Here is a 17,068-nt window from a genome sequence, read left to right as displayed (position 1 = left end):
CAGGCGTCGTCTCTATTGTTCATCAATGGCCGACCACAAGCCGACTGCAAGGGACGATAGATCTCGATATTTGAGCTCTGTCCGTGCCTTCGAGATCTCAACCTCGCCCGCTGCCATGGCCGATCACGAGCCAACTGCAAGGACGACTGCAAGAAGATGGCTTCCTCTTTCCACCCCCCTTGATATCTAGGCTCTGTCCATGGCCTTCGAGATCTCGACCTCTCCCGTCGCCATGGACGAGACCAGATCTAGAGGCACGATCCGGTCTAGATCTGGACGGAAAACCACTGCGAGCCATCATGATGATGGAGGAGTGGCTCGGCCGTCGATGGGGCCGACCACGAGCCGACTGCAAGGGATGACAGAGCAAGGACAGAGGAAGACGGAGAGCACGACGGAGGGGAAGCTTCCAAGGGTGGACAGATGCAGATTTTTTATTTTTTTTTAACTTTTATTCCACATCAGCGGACACGTGTCAATTTTTCATTGGTTTTAGTAAAAAACACACACAACCTTAGCAGCCACTAAATATTTTCTCCTATGTATTTAGGTAATACATAATTTTGTTAAGTCTCAATTTGAATGCTCATTTGATATTTTGCATAACTATGTTGTTCTTCAACTAGGTCGATCTACTTATCCTATAAAAGCACACTCATATAACTTTTTCAATGGTATCTTACAAGTGTTTTGCTAAATGTTGGATCGCCAAATATTTCATTTAACTCATACTGAAATTTATAATTCAATACTTGGATAGTTACAAATAGACGTGTAAGTAGAATTGAGATAGAATCAATATAAAGATAAAACATCAACCCGACATAAAGTATTTGCTAATAAACAAATAAGGAATAACCTCAACGTGTGTGTCTATAAATATTGTTGTAACCAATATTATATTGGAGAGGAGCGACAATTTTCAAACTAAGCAAAAATAAATATGGCACTCAATTTGGATATGTGGAATAAATTGAACATTCAAAGCTTCATCATACTAAGCCTCTTACTTTAGGTCATTTTGAAGCTTTGGCCCTAAAACATTTGTGCTTTGGCTCGCTGTCTTAATTAGAATTGTTGTATTAGGAGGGCATACGTCGACTCATAATTATAACCTATTTAAGGCAGACCCTTTCATGTCAAGTTTTAAATGTTAAGATAAACTTTTTTAAGGAAGGATTTGAGGTGTTTAATATTTAATTTGCTGCGACCATAAATAGGTTGTCCCCATAATATACCTTTTGGTTTTTTTCTTTTTTAATATATGATGTAGTTTTTACACGACTTTAAATGTCTGGCTGCGTCCATGTTTTAAAACTCAAGCTTCAATAAATAAAAAATGATACGCAAATATCTTGTTTTCATGACGATGATAGAATGATAATATCATATAATTTAATGGAGGAAAAAGGAAAACCACAGTACAAGGCCACATATATAAATTATTGTGATCCTTGCGGGAATGGGAGGCAGAGCAAGGCCAGTGCCCTGCACGTGTTTCTTCATCCTCCCTAGTCCCAAGCGTTGACCCTCCCCAGCATCACCCAAACCACCTCCCAACCATTTGCCTTGCTCGTCAATTTCAACTTCAAGGCTTCCTTATAGAGTTTGCAATGCACTATTTTCTTGGTGCATGTAAACTCTGAGGATAATTTTGTCGTAATCGAAATTATATAGAGAGAAGAGACAAAATTCAAACTATGCAAAAACATGGCATTTAGCTTCATTTTGGATTTGTGGAACAAATGGAACATCCGAGGTTTTGTTGTACTGAGCCTCTCGCTTCAAGTCTCTCTCATTCTATTTGCACCACTTAGAAAGAAAACAGCAAGCTGCCCCATCATCTTCCTCTTATGGTTGGCCTATTTGATGGCTGACTCGGTAGCTACATTTGCAGTTGGGCTCATATCTCACAGTCGAGGCAATTCATGTGCCCATGTAGCAGAAGAAGATGGAGTAATTCACGCATTTTGGCCCCCATTTCTCTTGTTACATCTTGGCGGTCCGGACACCATCACTGCCTTCTCTCTTGAGGACAGTTCACTTTGGCGGCGACACTTGCTCAGTCTCATCTTCCAAGTCGGTGCCGCCATCTACGTATTTGTGCGGATATTTCCTAGCGATAAGTCGCTGGCGATCCCAACAATCCTAGTGTTTCTTGCGGGGTTTATAAAAATTGCAGAGAGGACGCTCACACTTTATCTCTCGAGCTTCCCAAAACTCCGAGAATCAATGCTCTTAGATAACGAGCTAACAATAGATGCAAACTTGCAATTGCTTGAAGAACTCAATGTTGAAGGGGGTGGATATGGATGTTCTAATGAAGGAGGAGCAAAGCTTGCTGAGAACATTGTGGTAAAGCATGCTTACTCATTCTTTCAAATCTTCAAGATCTTCTTTGCAGATCTCATCTACACAAAAAAGCAACGCAAAATAAGCATGGATTATTTTGACAAAGTTTCTGCTGTGGATGCGTTGAGGGTCATATAGTTGAACTCAATTTTATTTACGAGGAGCTCCACACAAAGGCATTGACAATACGTCACAAATGGAGCTACATTTTCCGCATCATAGCCTTCACTAGCATTGTGCTGGCTTTGGCCCTGTTCAATCGCTTGAAGAAGTATGAACTCCCCGAACTCGATGTGAAAATGACTTATATCCTTCTTTTTGGAGGGATAATTATTGATGGGATAGCTCTATTCATACTTGTTTTCTCTAATTGGACTATTGGCAAAATCAAGTGCAACACCATTGGGTCATCTAAACTAGATTCATTTCTCAACAAGTTGGTATCCACCATGGATTACTTGAGGAAGCCCCGATATGCCACATGTGAAGTAGAGCCTAACACTAATGTTACTTATGAGGTCTTTGATACACCATTAATATTTCGAAGGTGGTCAGAATCCATGTTTGCTTGCAACCTATTTTCGGAGGCATTGAAGGAGAGTCCGAGAGAGATACGTAAGTGCAATCAGTTTTTGGGCATCAACGTTTTCGAAGGTATCTGCAATTTTCCATTCCGAATAGTTGACAAGATCATCTCTCATTTCCTTCAAGTTGGTGAGATAATAGCGAGGTGTTGTGGTAAAAGATCATCTATTGCAAATGCGAATCATGTGTCCAGAAATCTCTTTATGAAGAAGCTATGGATCTTTATCTTTAATGAGGTGAAACAGAAATCTAAGTTGTCGGAACTGGTGACAAATATATGCTTCAGCATTTCCAAGGGGCTTTCAGGCCTCGAAAGTCCCTTGGGAAAATGCTGGACTGTTTGGTTCAACTTTGAAGCCGGCTTTCAGCTTTCAACTTGCCTTCAAAATGCTGAAAGCCCAAAGCTGGTAGGGACTAGCTTTGGGCTTCCAACATTCTGCCAAATGTTGAAATTATTTACCAAACACAATTGCATTTCCCAAAGTAGCTTTGGGCTTTCAGCATTTGCATTGGACTCAAAGCCCCTTGCAAATGCTGAACTAAACGCAATAATAGTCTAGAGTAATCAGTCTTTCCCTAATAAAACATCGCAGTATCTCAACTATATAACAAACCGTGTTAGCAAGGCTAATATACACAACCTTATTATAGCGTTGCAAATTGCTACTGAAATATGTTACAATAAAGATGAACAATCCATGAGCTCTACAACCCCACCTGACTCAGACATAGTTGATCAAAGAGAATTCAACAAGATTCTCTCCGATTATATGTTATATCTTTTTCTTAATCAGCCTAATTTGATGTCCAATGCGGGGATGGTGGGCATTGCACAAATGGTATCGGCGGAGACGTTGCATGAGCTACGGCGCCTCATTGATGATGCGACCAAGGATCTGAACGGGCTATGTGAAAAATTGTGTAATGGAGTGGAAGTTGAAAAGTCGTCCCCTTCAGTAAGTGACGTTCCTGTCGACCCTTTGGAGTCCCCTTTCACCGTTGGGCTCCTTTGGGCCCACGGATGGAAAGATAAAGAGGACAAGTGGAAGAGGATGAGCGACGTCTGGCTTTTTCTGTTGGTATATGCAGCAATTAATGTTAAGAGAGAGACACATGTGCAGGTGCTGAGTAAAGGGGGAGAGCTCCTTATCTTTGTTTGGTTGTTGATGGCTCATCTCGGTAGCTTCTACAAACAGGAATGGGGCATGTACCGCGAATATTGGGAAGAGACGTTTCGCACCAGTGAGAGGGATGATAGCGATGATAGAGATGATAGCGATCACAAGGATGATAGAGATGACAGCGAGCACAGCGTTACAAGTGTGGTCAATAACGAATTCTCTGCTTAGATATTTCATCCACATCAATTGTCTTATTTAACTCCTCATGGCATTTCTACAGATGTTGGTTTGAATAAAATTTACTAGTCTGTGTATATTTGTGACTAATGCGGAGAATTGATGGATTTTCATTTTTCATGGTAAGTCTTTGCATGTGTCTACTCTTATTTATGGTAAATACATTGGTGTGTACTTATAATTATATTTTAAAAAATTGATAGGTTGTACTTCTTAAGGTAAAATGATAATGATGGTATAAATTGTAAATTTACACAAAAAATAGTAATTTTCTCAAAGCCGGGGATGTTAAGGAACATCGCCATATTTTCGCACCCCTTATTCATTTTGTACGCTCATAAAACACGTGTCTCTTTGCTGCTTGATACGAAAGAAGCGACGCCTCAAAAATACGAATAAACTTGGGTAATTCCTGGAGTATCCCCTCGAGTTTCATCATCCAATTTTCCGAAAATGATAAATCCAAAAAATTATAAAAATATAGAGAAAAACAAAATACAGATAATTCCACATGCCAAACCCCTTTCCCCCACTCCGCCGCCGCCGCCGCCGCTCCTCCTCCTTACAACGCAGAAGCGATGGCGTTGGCGCCCTCCATGCTGATGTACTACTCTCCCTCCTCTCTGACCCCAAACCCTCGCCGTGTCCTGCGCCTCCACCTACGACCCTGCCTCGACCAGCCACTCCCCTCCCCGGCGACGGCGACGGCGACGATCCACAACATCAGGGACGAGGCCCGCCGCCACCGCCAGGCCCACGCCTGCTCCGCCAAGTACGTCCCCTTCGGCTGCGACTTCACCGCCTCCGGGTCCTACTCGCTCGACGAGATCGTCTACCGCAGCCGCTCGGGCGGCCTGCTCGACGTCCAGCACGACGTGGAGGAACCTCTTCGACTCGCGCGTTGGCTATGAGCCAGCCTCCATACATTCGTTGGGTAGTCCACCGTCTCCTCTCCAAGCCTCCTCCTTTCGAACCAGGGGACTAGCGTCGCCCTCCATCCTCCACACCGACGGACGATGGAGCATCCGCTTTGACGGCGAGCGGTGCGGTGGCCTCCACCTCCGCTCCGCCCATTGACGCCGGATTATCGGTTCGGAAGTCGATCAGCTGGTGGCCCGGCACGTACTTCTCTCGCTCGTCACCAACACCTCGTGGGAAGCGAGTTCCGAGATATTGGAGGAGGTCGGCTTGTTAGAAAATGCCCTAAAGCTGCTAAGGATTATGTTATTTTAATTAATCCTTTATCTGTTTAATTAATTAATTAACTAATTAAAGTGTGCATGTGCACGAAATCGTGCACATGCACGATTTGCACAAAAATCGTGTGAGATGGTCAGCAGTTGCTGACCATCATGCACGTAGCATGCACGATCAGCAATCGCTGACCATCATGCACGAAATTGTGCACGAACGGTCGGCCGGTTGCTGACCGTTTATGCACAATCGTGCATAATCGTGAGGATCAGCAACGGTTGCTCATCCCACGATCAGCAACCGTTGCTGAACCGTGAAGTGCTCGTCTAATAAATGCCTTAAAAGAGTTAAAAATTGGTGCGACGAGTGGAGTGTTCCTTTTGTTAAAAAGACAGAGAAAAGGTGGGCATGCTTCTTGTGTTTTAGAGACATACGAGAGTAATTTCTTTTCTGAAAAGAGAGAGCAAATTGTGTGCGTGTTCTTGTGTCTTTGAGACGCAAGAAAGAAGAACGTTATCGCGTTCGGGTCGTGACTATTATACTTCAAGGATACGACGGTTTGTTTCCACATGATTGCTAGCACGATCGAAGTGGAGAATATCCGAAGGTTCTCTCTTCCGTTCGACGTTCGTTGTTGGTGTGTCTCGAACTAGAGGTCCGACGCTTGTGGGACTCGAATTGTAGAACAACCGAACCGACTCGTTTCAAAGCGCGCTTCAAAGAGGTATTTCGTTTAACTCCCTTTTATGTTTAGATTTTTGATTGAAACGCATGAACAATGCCTAAGGAAAATCATGTGTCAAATATATATTTGTTTCCGCTGCGTACTTTATGTTAATATTTCTTATACATGATTCATGAAAACCCAACAGTGGTATCAGAGCCAACCTTAGGCGTTTTCGTGCGTTTAATTGATTTATAGTTCAAATATATTTTTGCATTCTAATGGCCAATTTACTTTTGTTAAGAGAATTGGTTCTCTTGCTCTTATGTGGCCTATAGAAGTTGATTGATTTATGTGATAAATTTAATCAACAAAGCAAAAATTAGAACAAAACAATTTTGAATCAAAAATCCATAACTTGTTATACTTGATGTTTATATTTTGCAAATGATATGCAGAATTTTATGCATGCCTTCCAGAGCTTTAAATTTTGAATTTATGGCTCGTAAGGAAGGGTGGTGATCATGGAAAATCCCTAATTGTTGTGATTGTTGTATGGATGAATGTATGATGATTACAGGTATTCTTTTTGGGGATGTAATTATTAAATGGAGGCTGCGTCCTTCCTTTTATTTTACTTTAATTTTTCTTGATATGTAATTTTAGTATAGGTTAGTATTTCAATTGTTGATGTAAATACTACAAGAGAAGAGGAGCCATTGGAGAAGCCATTACACCGGTGAGCTCTTTGGGCCCGGTCTTTGAAGAGTTCAAAGATTGAAGAAAAAGTGAAGAGCAGGTCCATATTATTAAAATATTAAAATGGCTAAATGGGTCTCTTTGGCTCGAGACCCATTGAACCATAATTCCATGATCACCACATAGGATAGATATTATGTGATATCTATTTATTTATTGTGTTTATGGTATCATGCATGTTAAACCGGTTAATGTGCAAAGTGAGACCGTTAATAACGACCCAAATCTCCTTACAAAGAACATTAAGTCGAAACGGGTTTCGGACTCGTGGCCTTCCATTGTCGTGGTTTGATCCAATATTATAGTGGTTAATTAACTAGTTATGGATACATAGGGGTTAATTACCATTTATAATATTGGACCACTCCATTATGCATATGATGTTGTGGGGTTGGAGCCAAATGATTTCCAATAACTGTTAGGTGAGGGAATTATTTGTGTTTTCAATACTTGCATGAGACAATGGGCTAGACTTAACTATGATCATGATGCCAATAACTGTTAGGTGAGGCTTTCATGGTCTAGAGGCCGAAGTTATGATTGGGATTCACATATGATGTGTTGAGCAAGCTAGTTCACTCATTAAGTTCATAGGACACCAATAACTGTTAGGTGAGGTGGATTTTGGGCTAGTGGGACTCCAATCCCCACTAGTAATCTTTACCCAACAAAGATTACCGCTTCCCATCTTAAGGAGTATGGGATTCGAATATAAATTTAGTGGGAGGATCTATTTCATTTAAAGGCCAAAATGAAATAGTTACTTTGAAAGATACAACGGCTAACAATTTATTTTCTGCAACAGATATATTATTACTCTGAAAATGGTGATCACAAACCCACTCGCTTCTATACTTGACAAGAATTGTTTGACCTGGACCCAATTTCACTGGGTGAGGAATTTGAGAATTGTTCTCAATTCAGAAAAATTGGGTATGTGCTTGATGAAAAGATGCCAACCTCCTTTCCTGAGGGTGAGACCCAAGAGGAGCGTGTCACTTATGATAAGTGGCGTGATGATGACTTAAAAGTTAGGTCATATATGCTTGCTTCTATGAATAATGAATTACAGAAGAAGTATGAATCTATGGAAGATGTTGAGTCGATCATTTTGCACTTAAAGGAATACTTTGATGAGAATGGTCGAACCTCTAGATATGAGATATCTAAGGCATTGTACCGTATGAGGATGGCTGAAGGATCATCTTAATGATCATGCTTTGAAAATGATCGGCACATTGAAGAATTGGCTAGGCTGAATCTCGTTATGGACAATGAGTTAGTTGTGGATTTGATCCTCCAATCTTTACCCGATTCCTTCTCTGGTTTTGTCCAAAACTTCCACATGCATAAGATGGAGAAAACTCTTGATGAGTTACATAGCATGTTGGTAGTTTATGAGAAGGAAATGCATAACACGAGGCCAAATGTAGTGGCTATGGCTAAGGCTTCTTCTTCAAAGGGTAAGACCATTTTAAAGAAGAATAAATGGAAGAGGGCGCCAAACTCAAGTGTTGTGCAACCAAAACCCATGATTGATAAAGGGAAATGTCATTCTTTGTGGTGTCAAAGGGCACTTTGCAGAGGAACCGCAAGAGGTACCTCGCGAGCTTGAAGGTCAAGCCCAAGAACCGACCTTATGAAGATATGGTGTCTATGCTTATTGAAACCAATCTTATGGTTAGTGCTGAATCCAGCTCATGGGTTCTAGATTCTGCTGCAACTTCACATATTTGTATGTCTTTGCAGAATCTGAAATAAGCGAGATGCTAAGGCGAAATGAGATTGTCTCGACGTTTGCCAATGGAGCAAGAGTTGCTGCATTAGCTATAGGGACTTTTCGTTTATGTTTCCCTTATGGACATGTAATGGTTTTAAAGAACTGTTTGCATTATAAGAATGCTGTTAGGAACATCATCTCTATACCTCGTGCTGGGTAAAGAGAATTATGAATTTTCTTTTCGCTGATGATGTATGTTCTATTTATCATAATAGAATATGTGTTGGTTCTAGCTTATTAACCAACAATCTTTATACCATTACAATGTCCGGTAATGCGATTACCAATGTCAATAAGCAAAATAGAATTGATATAAATGCCATAACTAATAAACGCCCTAGAGACGGTCCAAATAAAAAGTATGTTTGGCATCTCCGATTAGGTCATATTGGAGAAGACAGAATTAACAAGTTGAGTAATGATGGATACATTGATCCTTTAAATTTTGAGTCATACTCGACTTGTGAGGCATGTCTTCTAGGAAAAATGACCAAAGCGCCTTTTGTGGGACAAAGTGCGCGAGCTGCTGACATATTAGAATTAATACATACAGATGTATGTGGACCAATTAGTGAAACTACTAGAGGTGGTTATAATTATTTCATTACCTTCACCGATGATCAGTCACGGTATGGTTATTTATACCTCATGAAGTACAAATCCGAATCCTTTGAAAGTTCAAGGAATTCAAGGCTGAAGTTGAGAAACAAACGGAAAATGTATTAAGGCTCTTCGATCGGATCGAGGAGGTGAATACCTTAGTATTGAATTCTGGACTTTCTTAAAGAGAATGGCATTTTATCACAATGGACACCTCCGGAACTCCGTAACATAATGTTGTATCTGAACGAAGAAATCGTACTTTATTAGATATGGTACGGTCTATGATGAGTTACACCGATTTGCCAATATCCCTTTGGGGATATGCCCTTGAGACTGCTGTATATACTGAATAGAGTGCCGTCCAAATCTGTTCCAACTACGCCCTATGAGATATGGCATAGTAGGAAACCTAGTCTTAATCATATTAAGATTTGGGGTTGTCCAGCTTTCGTGAAAAGCTGAAAATGGAAAAATTGGAGGCAAGATCCGAACAAGGTCGCTTCATTGGATATCCAAAGGAAACTCTTGGATATTATTTCTATTTTCATTCAAACCAAAGAATTTTGGTATGCAAGCACGCTTCTTTTTTTTGGAGAATCGGTTCATCCAAGAAAGTGGTGCTTGGGCGGAAAATAGTCTTACAAGAAGAAAATAATGAAGTGCCAAACTACCGAGTTCGAGATACCAATCTACGATTCAAGTGGGAGCTTCTGATACACAACCTCTTAGGAGAAGTGCGAGAACGTCTCGCCCACCTACTCGTTATAGACACTCGGTTGATCATATTGAACCATTATTCATTGTGAATGATAGTGATCAACCCAGTGATCCTAAAACCTATGAGGAGGCGATGTTGGACATCGATTCTGGTAAATGGCTAGAAGCCATGAAATCCGAAATGGATTCAATGTATTCCAATGAGGTATGGACCTTGACTGACCTGCCTTATGGTATTGTACCAATTGGCTGTAAATGGATCTTCAAGAGGAAGATGAATGTTGAAGGTCAAATTGGAATTTACAAAGCACGGCTGTTGGCGAAAGGATATCGTCGAAAAGAAGGAATTGATTATGACGAAACTTTCTCACTGTGGCCATGCTAAAATCCATTCGGATTATGTTGGCTATAGCTGCACACCTTGATTATGAGATATTTCAAATGGATGTCAAAACGGCTTTTCTAAATGGTTTTCTCGATGAGGACATCTATATGGAACAACCACGTGGTTTTGAATCCAATAGTGAAAAACAGAAGGTGTGTAAGCTTAAGAGATCCATTTATGGACTCAAACAAGCCTCCGAAGTTGGAACATTCGTTTTGATGAGGTAGTCAAATCGTTTGGCTTCATCAAAATCCGGATGAACCTTGTGTATATAAGAAGATCGGTGGGAGTGCAATTGCATTTCTGGTTTTGTATGTCGATGATATACTTTTGATTGGAAATGATGTACCAATGATCATCGATAAAACTATTCTTGTCACAGAAATTCTCCATGAAAGATTTAGGAGAGGCAACCTACATTTTAGGTATCAAGATCTATAGAGATAGATCAAGACGATTGATTGGCCTCTCACAATCTACGTACATAGACAAAGTGTTAACACGATTTAACATGCAATGTTCCAAGAGAGGATTATTGCCTTTTAGGCAAGGGATCCGTCTTTCTAAGGAGATGTGTCCCAACACTCTGAAGAAAGAGAGCGGATGGCAAAGATACCATATGCATCCGCTATTGGAAGCATAATGTATGCTATGCTATGTACTAGACCTGATATTGCGCATGCTGTAAGTATTACCAGCAGATATGGGTTTGATCCGGAGAAGAGCATCTTTGGATAGCAATCAAGAATATTCTTAAGTACTTGAAGGACTAAAGATTTATTCTTGATATATGGAGAAGGAGAATTTAAAGTTGTAGCTTATGCGATTCCGATTTTCAATCGGATCCTAATGATTATAAGTCTACATCTGGGTTTGTCTTTACATTCAATGGTGGTGCAGTTAGTTGGAAAAGTTCCAAACAAAGCATAACTGTCGATTCCACCACTGAGGCAGAGTATGTAGCTGCTTCTGAAGTAGCAAAGGAAGCCGCTTGGATGAAGAAGTTTATTTCTGAACTTGGAGTCGTTCCTTCAATTGAGCAACCGATCACATTGTTTTGTGACAACAATGGGGCGATAGCTCAAGCTAAGGAACCAAGGTCTCACCGTAAGTCCAAGCATATTGAGAGACGCTTCCATCTCATCGAGAAATTGTTGGGAGAGGTGATATCGCCTTGCAGAAAATTGCCTCAGCAGAAAACGTGGCAGATCCCTTCACTAAGGCCTTACCTCGTCTTCTTTTTGAAAGACATATTGACAAAATGGGTTTGAGGTACCGGACAAGTTGGCTTTAGTGTAACTGGGAAATTGTTGGATGTATGCCCTAAAGCTACTATGTAATAGTTACATATTAGGGATTTCAGTTGTACTTTCATTATTATTATTTAATTAATGGCAACGACGTATTCATTCATTTGTCCAATTATTTTATATTGATGAATGATTCCATAAGATCATTGCAACTAGACCTATTCTTGAGACGTCAAGAATTAATGTGACGGGTTCATAGTTAGACTGAATCTTTAAATTGTTCCGGTCAATGGATTATTAAGTGGATATTAATAATCTGTTGAGACCGGTATGTTCTTAACTTCGCCATTAAGTATTGGATACTTAAGGGAATGATGAGTCACATGTCATTGGGTATTATGATGCCTGAGTTAGAACACAGGTGTTTGTATTAGACAAATTCACTGAACGTGACGCATATAGAACGATTAGCGACATGGAAGCTTTTAGCGTGGTCAATGTCTAATTGTTCATGCTTTGGTCTTGTGTAAATAATCCTTAGACCTGAGACACAGTGTTAACTTGTGTATCGAACAGCTATGGTTCACGGGTGCACATAATGCCGGATCGTCGATCCGTCTTTATACTTGATGGTCATAGTTTGTTCATATACGAAGTTACACGTGTGCGCAATATGGAATCTGTCTCCTTGTTATATGCAAGGTATGATAATGATGTCCTATGCGATCTAATTGTGACACTGCATTGAAATCCTTGGCCGGGGTTGTAACCGAGAATAAATTGTTTATGTCTCAAATAAAATGCATGTCAATTAGATTTGTGCATATGATCGAATTAATGACTTGACAAATATTCCATGGTCTTTGTTTGATCGGGACATAGTAAGACGAGAGGATTGAATTACACCGTAGCCAAAGCTGACAGGTTCATTATGTTCTTAAAGCATTCACACTATCGGGTAGCCATGACATATTGCTAGATGTCAATCGTGGCTTGTAAGACCTAAAAGATTAATCGGGACAATTAATTCTTTTGGAAGTACTAATGTGTTAGTACAAGTCTTACTACCAGCTTAGTGATGAACCTAGGGATGTCACACACCATAAACAACTAGGATGACGTGGAACAAAGAGAGAAATATTATTGCAAATGTGTTTGCAATTACTACAATCAAATTGAGTCGATTTGAAATTAAATTAAATGAGATTTAATTTAATTTGTATCATAGTCACGAGCCTACTTGCATATGATGCACACGCATGCCCAAAGTAGATATATGTTAACATACCAAACAAGTTGGCTTTAGTGCAAGTGGGAGATTGTTAGAAAATGCCCTAAAGCTGCTAAGGATTATGTTATTTTAATTAATCCTTTATCTGTTTAATTAATTAATTAACTAATTAAAGTGTGCATGTGCACGAAATCGTGCACATGCACGATTTGCACAAAATCGTGTGAGATGGTCAGCAGTTGCTGACCATCATGCACGTAGCATGCACGATCAAGAATCGCTGACCATCATGCACGAAATTGTGCACGAACGGTCAGCGGTTGCTGACCGTTTATGCACTGTCGTGCATAATCGTGAGGATCAGCAACGGTTGCTCATCCCACGATCAGCAACCGTTGCTGAACCGTGAAGTGCTCGTCTAATAAATGCCTTAAAAGAGTTAAAAATTGGTGCGACGAGTGGAGTGTTCCTTTTGTTAAAAAGACAGAGAAAAGGTGGGCATGCTTCTTGTGTTTTAGAGACATATGAGAGTAATTTCTTTTTCTGAAAAGAGAGAGCAAATTGTGTGCGTGTTCTTGTGTCTTTGAGACGCAAGAAAGAAGAACGTTATCGCGTTCGGGTCGTGACTATTATACTTCAAGGATACGACGGTTTGTTTCCACATGATTGCTAGCACGATCGAAGTGGAGAATATCCGAAGGTTCTCTCTTCCGTTCGACGTTCGTTGTTGGTGTGTCTGAACTAGAGGTCCGACGCTTGTGGGACTCGAATTGTAGAACAACCGAACCGACTCGTTTCAAAGCGCGCTTCAAGAGGTATTTCGTTTAACTCCCTTTTATGTTTAGATTTTTGATTGAAACGCATGAACAACGCCTAAGGAAAATCATGTGTCAAATATATATTTGTTTCCGCTGCGTACTTTATGTTAATATTTCTTATACATGATTCATGAAAACCCAACAGTCGGCGATGCCGGTGCAACCGAGAGTGCTGCATCGCCGGAGAGCGAATTGGACCCGAGGATTCCGTCTAGGAGCAGGACGAGCGTTTTCTACGAGTTTTCTAGTGATTTGTGCTCGGGCATCAGTATAGGAATCCTTGGAATGAGATCAGGATGTCGATGCTTTCGCCGGGACTATATGCTGCTATAAGGTAAATTAAACTGAGCTTTCAACAGCTATTGGATGGTGATACTTTTGTTTCTGGTTCTGAATGTGGTGCCATTTGACTTCTGCGATGTTTCTCCAGCTTAAATTTCTCGGTTTGAATGATGGTTCAAAGGTTGAAATGTGGTTTTAACCGAATTTCGAGCGTTTTTTGTCCCTGCCTATTGCTTGTATCAGCGCAGCGCAATGCATACAACATTGTAAGAAAGAGAGTTCCTGTGGGCTTTCTTTGCAGAAGATGAATTGCATATGATGTCATTGACACTGCTAGAGTTAGGTAATACAGTTAAGTGGTGGTTTGATAAATTCCTGATATAAAACTGACAGTTGCTGTTGCTTAGTCGGTGGGTAATCAGTTCTAGTACTCTGCTATTTGTAGTTTGAATGTCAAATCCTTGTTTTTTTTTGGGTCGAAAAAAATGAATAAAGTGAACAACATGCTGCTACTTTGCTGTAAGGAGTACCTTGTCTCTATCATTCGTATATGTGCATATCTAAATTCTTGTCAATCTTTGTCCATATCAGGTTTTGCAATCAGAATGACTAAGCTCTCTAGTCATTAGCCATAGTTCATATAGTGTGGGAAGTCATTATTAGAATTGTGCGAAACAGAACATCCTCATTGTATTCAGCTTCTTGGTTTTTGACCAGCATTGCTCCATCAACAATGGCAACACAAGGCCTCTATTATTAGTCACTGCTTCTGTAGACAGAATCGTTCTCAAGAGGCCAATCCATATTGACACTCACTTGCAAATAGCGCGAGCTGTTACAAGGGTCGGGTGCTCATCAATGGCGATCCAATTGGAAGTAACTCAGTCCATAGAAGGTATCGTATGAAACAGTATTCCCGATCAATGATAGCATGCTACTTCCTCCCCTCAAGTTGATGATTGCTTTATTGGCTTATGGGACGTTTATACACATTTCCATATGCTGCCACTAAGCAGTTGCAGGAGCTACGTTACTCCTGATCCTGAAGGATGGTGGCACTGTGACAACCATGCCTTAAATGTGTGTTTATTCTTTGCAAACCATATTTACTCTTGCATTTTTTTCTTTACTCTACTCATAAAAACTATGGAGGAGTTTGCTAATTTGCTAGCCATTCACCATTCTCTTATTACCATAAATGAAAATAAATAAATCAAACCCATCCAAACTATGGATAAGTTTGCTAATCAACATCCTCTTGCCAAGAGTTATTGGCAGTTTGTCAAGGTTTTCGACTTGTTCAAGCACAACACTCAGATGTCAGATCTTCGTAAAGTTATCCTTTTCATGATATAGTCTCATTACTGATCCATTCTGCTGTTTTTCTTATACTGGTACTTTCCTGCAGAAATCCAGGATTCCTCGGATTCAGTTGCGCTTACTGCCTAGTTCACATTTGTGGCTCGTGATTCTATAATTGGGAAATCAGCTCCAATTAAACCCATCTCCCCAGAGATAAAGAGAGAAAAATTATTTTGGCAACAGGCAGAAAAGAAGGAATAAAATGAGGAAAAAGAAGAGAGAAGAACGTAACAGAGATACTAAGTTGGAGGACTTGTCCATGCTCCAATCTTTATTTGCCGAAGGTCGTGTCTTCTGTAATATATCAGCTCTGGCAGACAGAGATAGCATTCTAATAAGGGACACTTGTTTTGAGAACTCATTAATATGCCATTCGCAGCAAATGAATATTCATGGAAGGGTGTTTGGAGGATTTTAATGCGAAGGGCTTTTGAATTGGCCTTTTCAACCACATATGCCTTTGCTGGTGTGGCACCCTGGCTCTTTGAAGTTGACCATGTTGAATTCTTGAGACCTGTAAGTACTCATCCAGCGCATGATGTATTTCTATGTTAGTAAGAAGATGATCTTTCATTTATATGTTCCTTCGGATCTCATAATCATTTTCTTTTTAATGGTAGCTGATGATACCTGCTCACAAAAGACTAAAGACATTTTGGAGAATTATCCCCAATAGGGAAAATTGTCCAAAAAATTGTCCAAAATGTAAGAAGATGAGCAGTAGAATATGCTTCAATTTCTTTACTGACATGGTACGTAGACAATTATTTTTTGTCATTATATTCTCCTTGGCTCTAATTTATTTTTTATTTGATCAAAACAGGTAAAGTACTTCCCCAATTAAAAATTAATTTCGCTCATTAGGAACATCGAAAAGTAGGAAACCCCCTTTTCTTTTTAAATGTTTGCCCAAGCTCTGGAATCATTGTCGTACCATATATTCGAAAATCCGTGCACTGTGAGAGTGTTGGTTTGGTCCGATAGATGAAAGGGCTCGGGGAAAGGAATTGGGAGGCGATGATGGGAGCGTGAGTTGAGACGCGGTCATCAGATGCAGCAATTCATGTTAAGGAGAGGAGAGGCAAATGTGCGAGTGCTGAGCAAACGTGGAGAGCTTCTTGCGTTTGTATGGCTGTTGACGACACATTTCCATTGTTTCTACAATTGTTAAATGGGGCACGCATATTTCACCCGCATCAACTGTCTTATTTATCATGCTTGCGACATTTCTATAGATATTCATATGAACAGAATTTACTTGTTTGGTTTGTGTATCTTCGTGACTAATATGGTGAGAATTGATGGATTTTCATTCATCATAATGAGCCTTGAATGTGTCTTAACTGTACTGATAGTAAGTAATCAGTTTATACCGATAAATCTATAAATAAAAACATCTAACAAGTTGTGCTTCTTGAAGGGAAAATGGCATACTGTAAACTCATACAGGGATGGTAATTTTCTAATAGACGGCCTGCAAATTCAGGAATGTCAAGATTTTGTATTCATATTTACAGACACAAATGTATCAAAGCATCCTATTATCATTGAGCAATTTGAGCCAGCTAAAACGCCGTTGTTATTCTCGTAAAGAAGCCTATTCCTCCTTTACCTTTTTACCAGAAAACCAATAATTGATCTATGGAAAATAGAACGCAATTGGAATAGCGATTTCTTACAGACATGCATGGACATATACATTTTCTGGTGGTGTAATTTCACTCGATT

General features: G+C 40.1%; 1 protein-coding gene and 1 pseudogene across 1 annotated transcript; both read left to right on the top strand.

The window, feature by feature from the left end:
* Positions 1–1,710: 1,710 nt before the first annotated feature.
* Positions 1,711–2,490, top strand: LOC120292777. The gene has a single exon (XM_039311198.1). The coding sequence runs from the start codon at positions 1,711–1,713 to the stop codon at positions 2,488–2,490; it is 780 nt and encodes a 259-aa protein (XP_039167132.1).
* Positions 2,491–13,819: 11,329 nt separating this feature from the next.
* On the top strand, positions 13,820–15,942 carry LOC104428061 (annotated as a pseudogene).
* The last annotated feature ends 1,126 nt before the right edge of the window (positions 15,943–17,068 follow it).

This window comes from Eucalyptus grandis, chromosome 1 (genome assembly GCF_016545825.1).
Source record: "Eucalyptus grandis isolate ANBG69807.140 chromosome 1, ASM1654582v1, whole genome shotgun sequence".
Classification (NCBI taxonomy): Eukaryota; Viridiplantae; Streptophyta; class Magnoliopsida; order Myrtales; family Myrtaceae; genus Eucalyptus; species Eucalyptus grandis.
This window is presented reverse-complemented; position numbering and strand designations above follow the sequence as displayed.

Excerpts from the sequence above, each read along its gene's own strand:
- LOC120292777 (XM_039311198.1), top strand. The coding sequence starts at position 1,711 with ATGGCATTTAGCTTCATTTTGGATTTGTGGAACAAATGGAACATCCGA.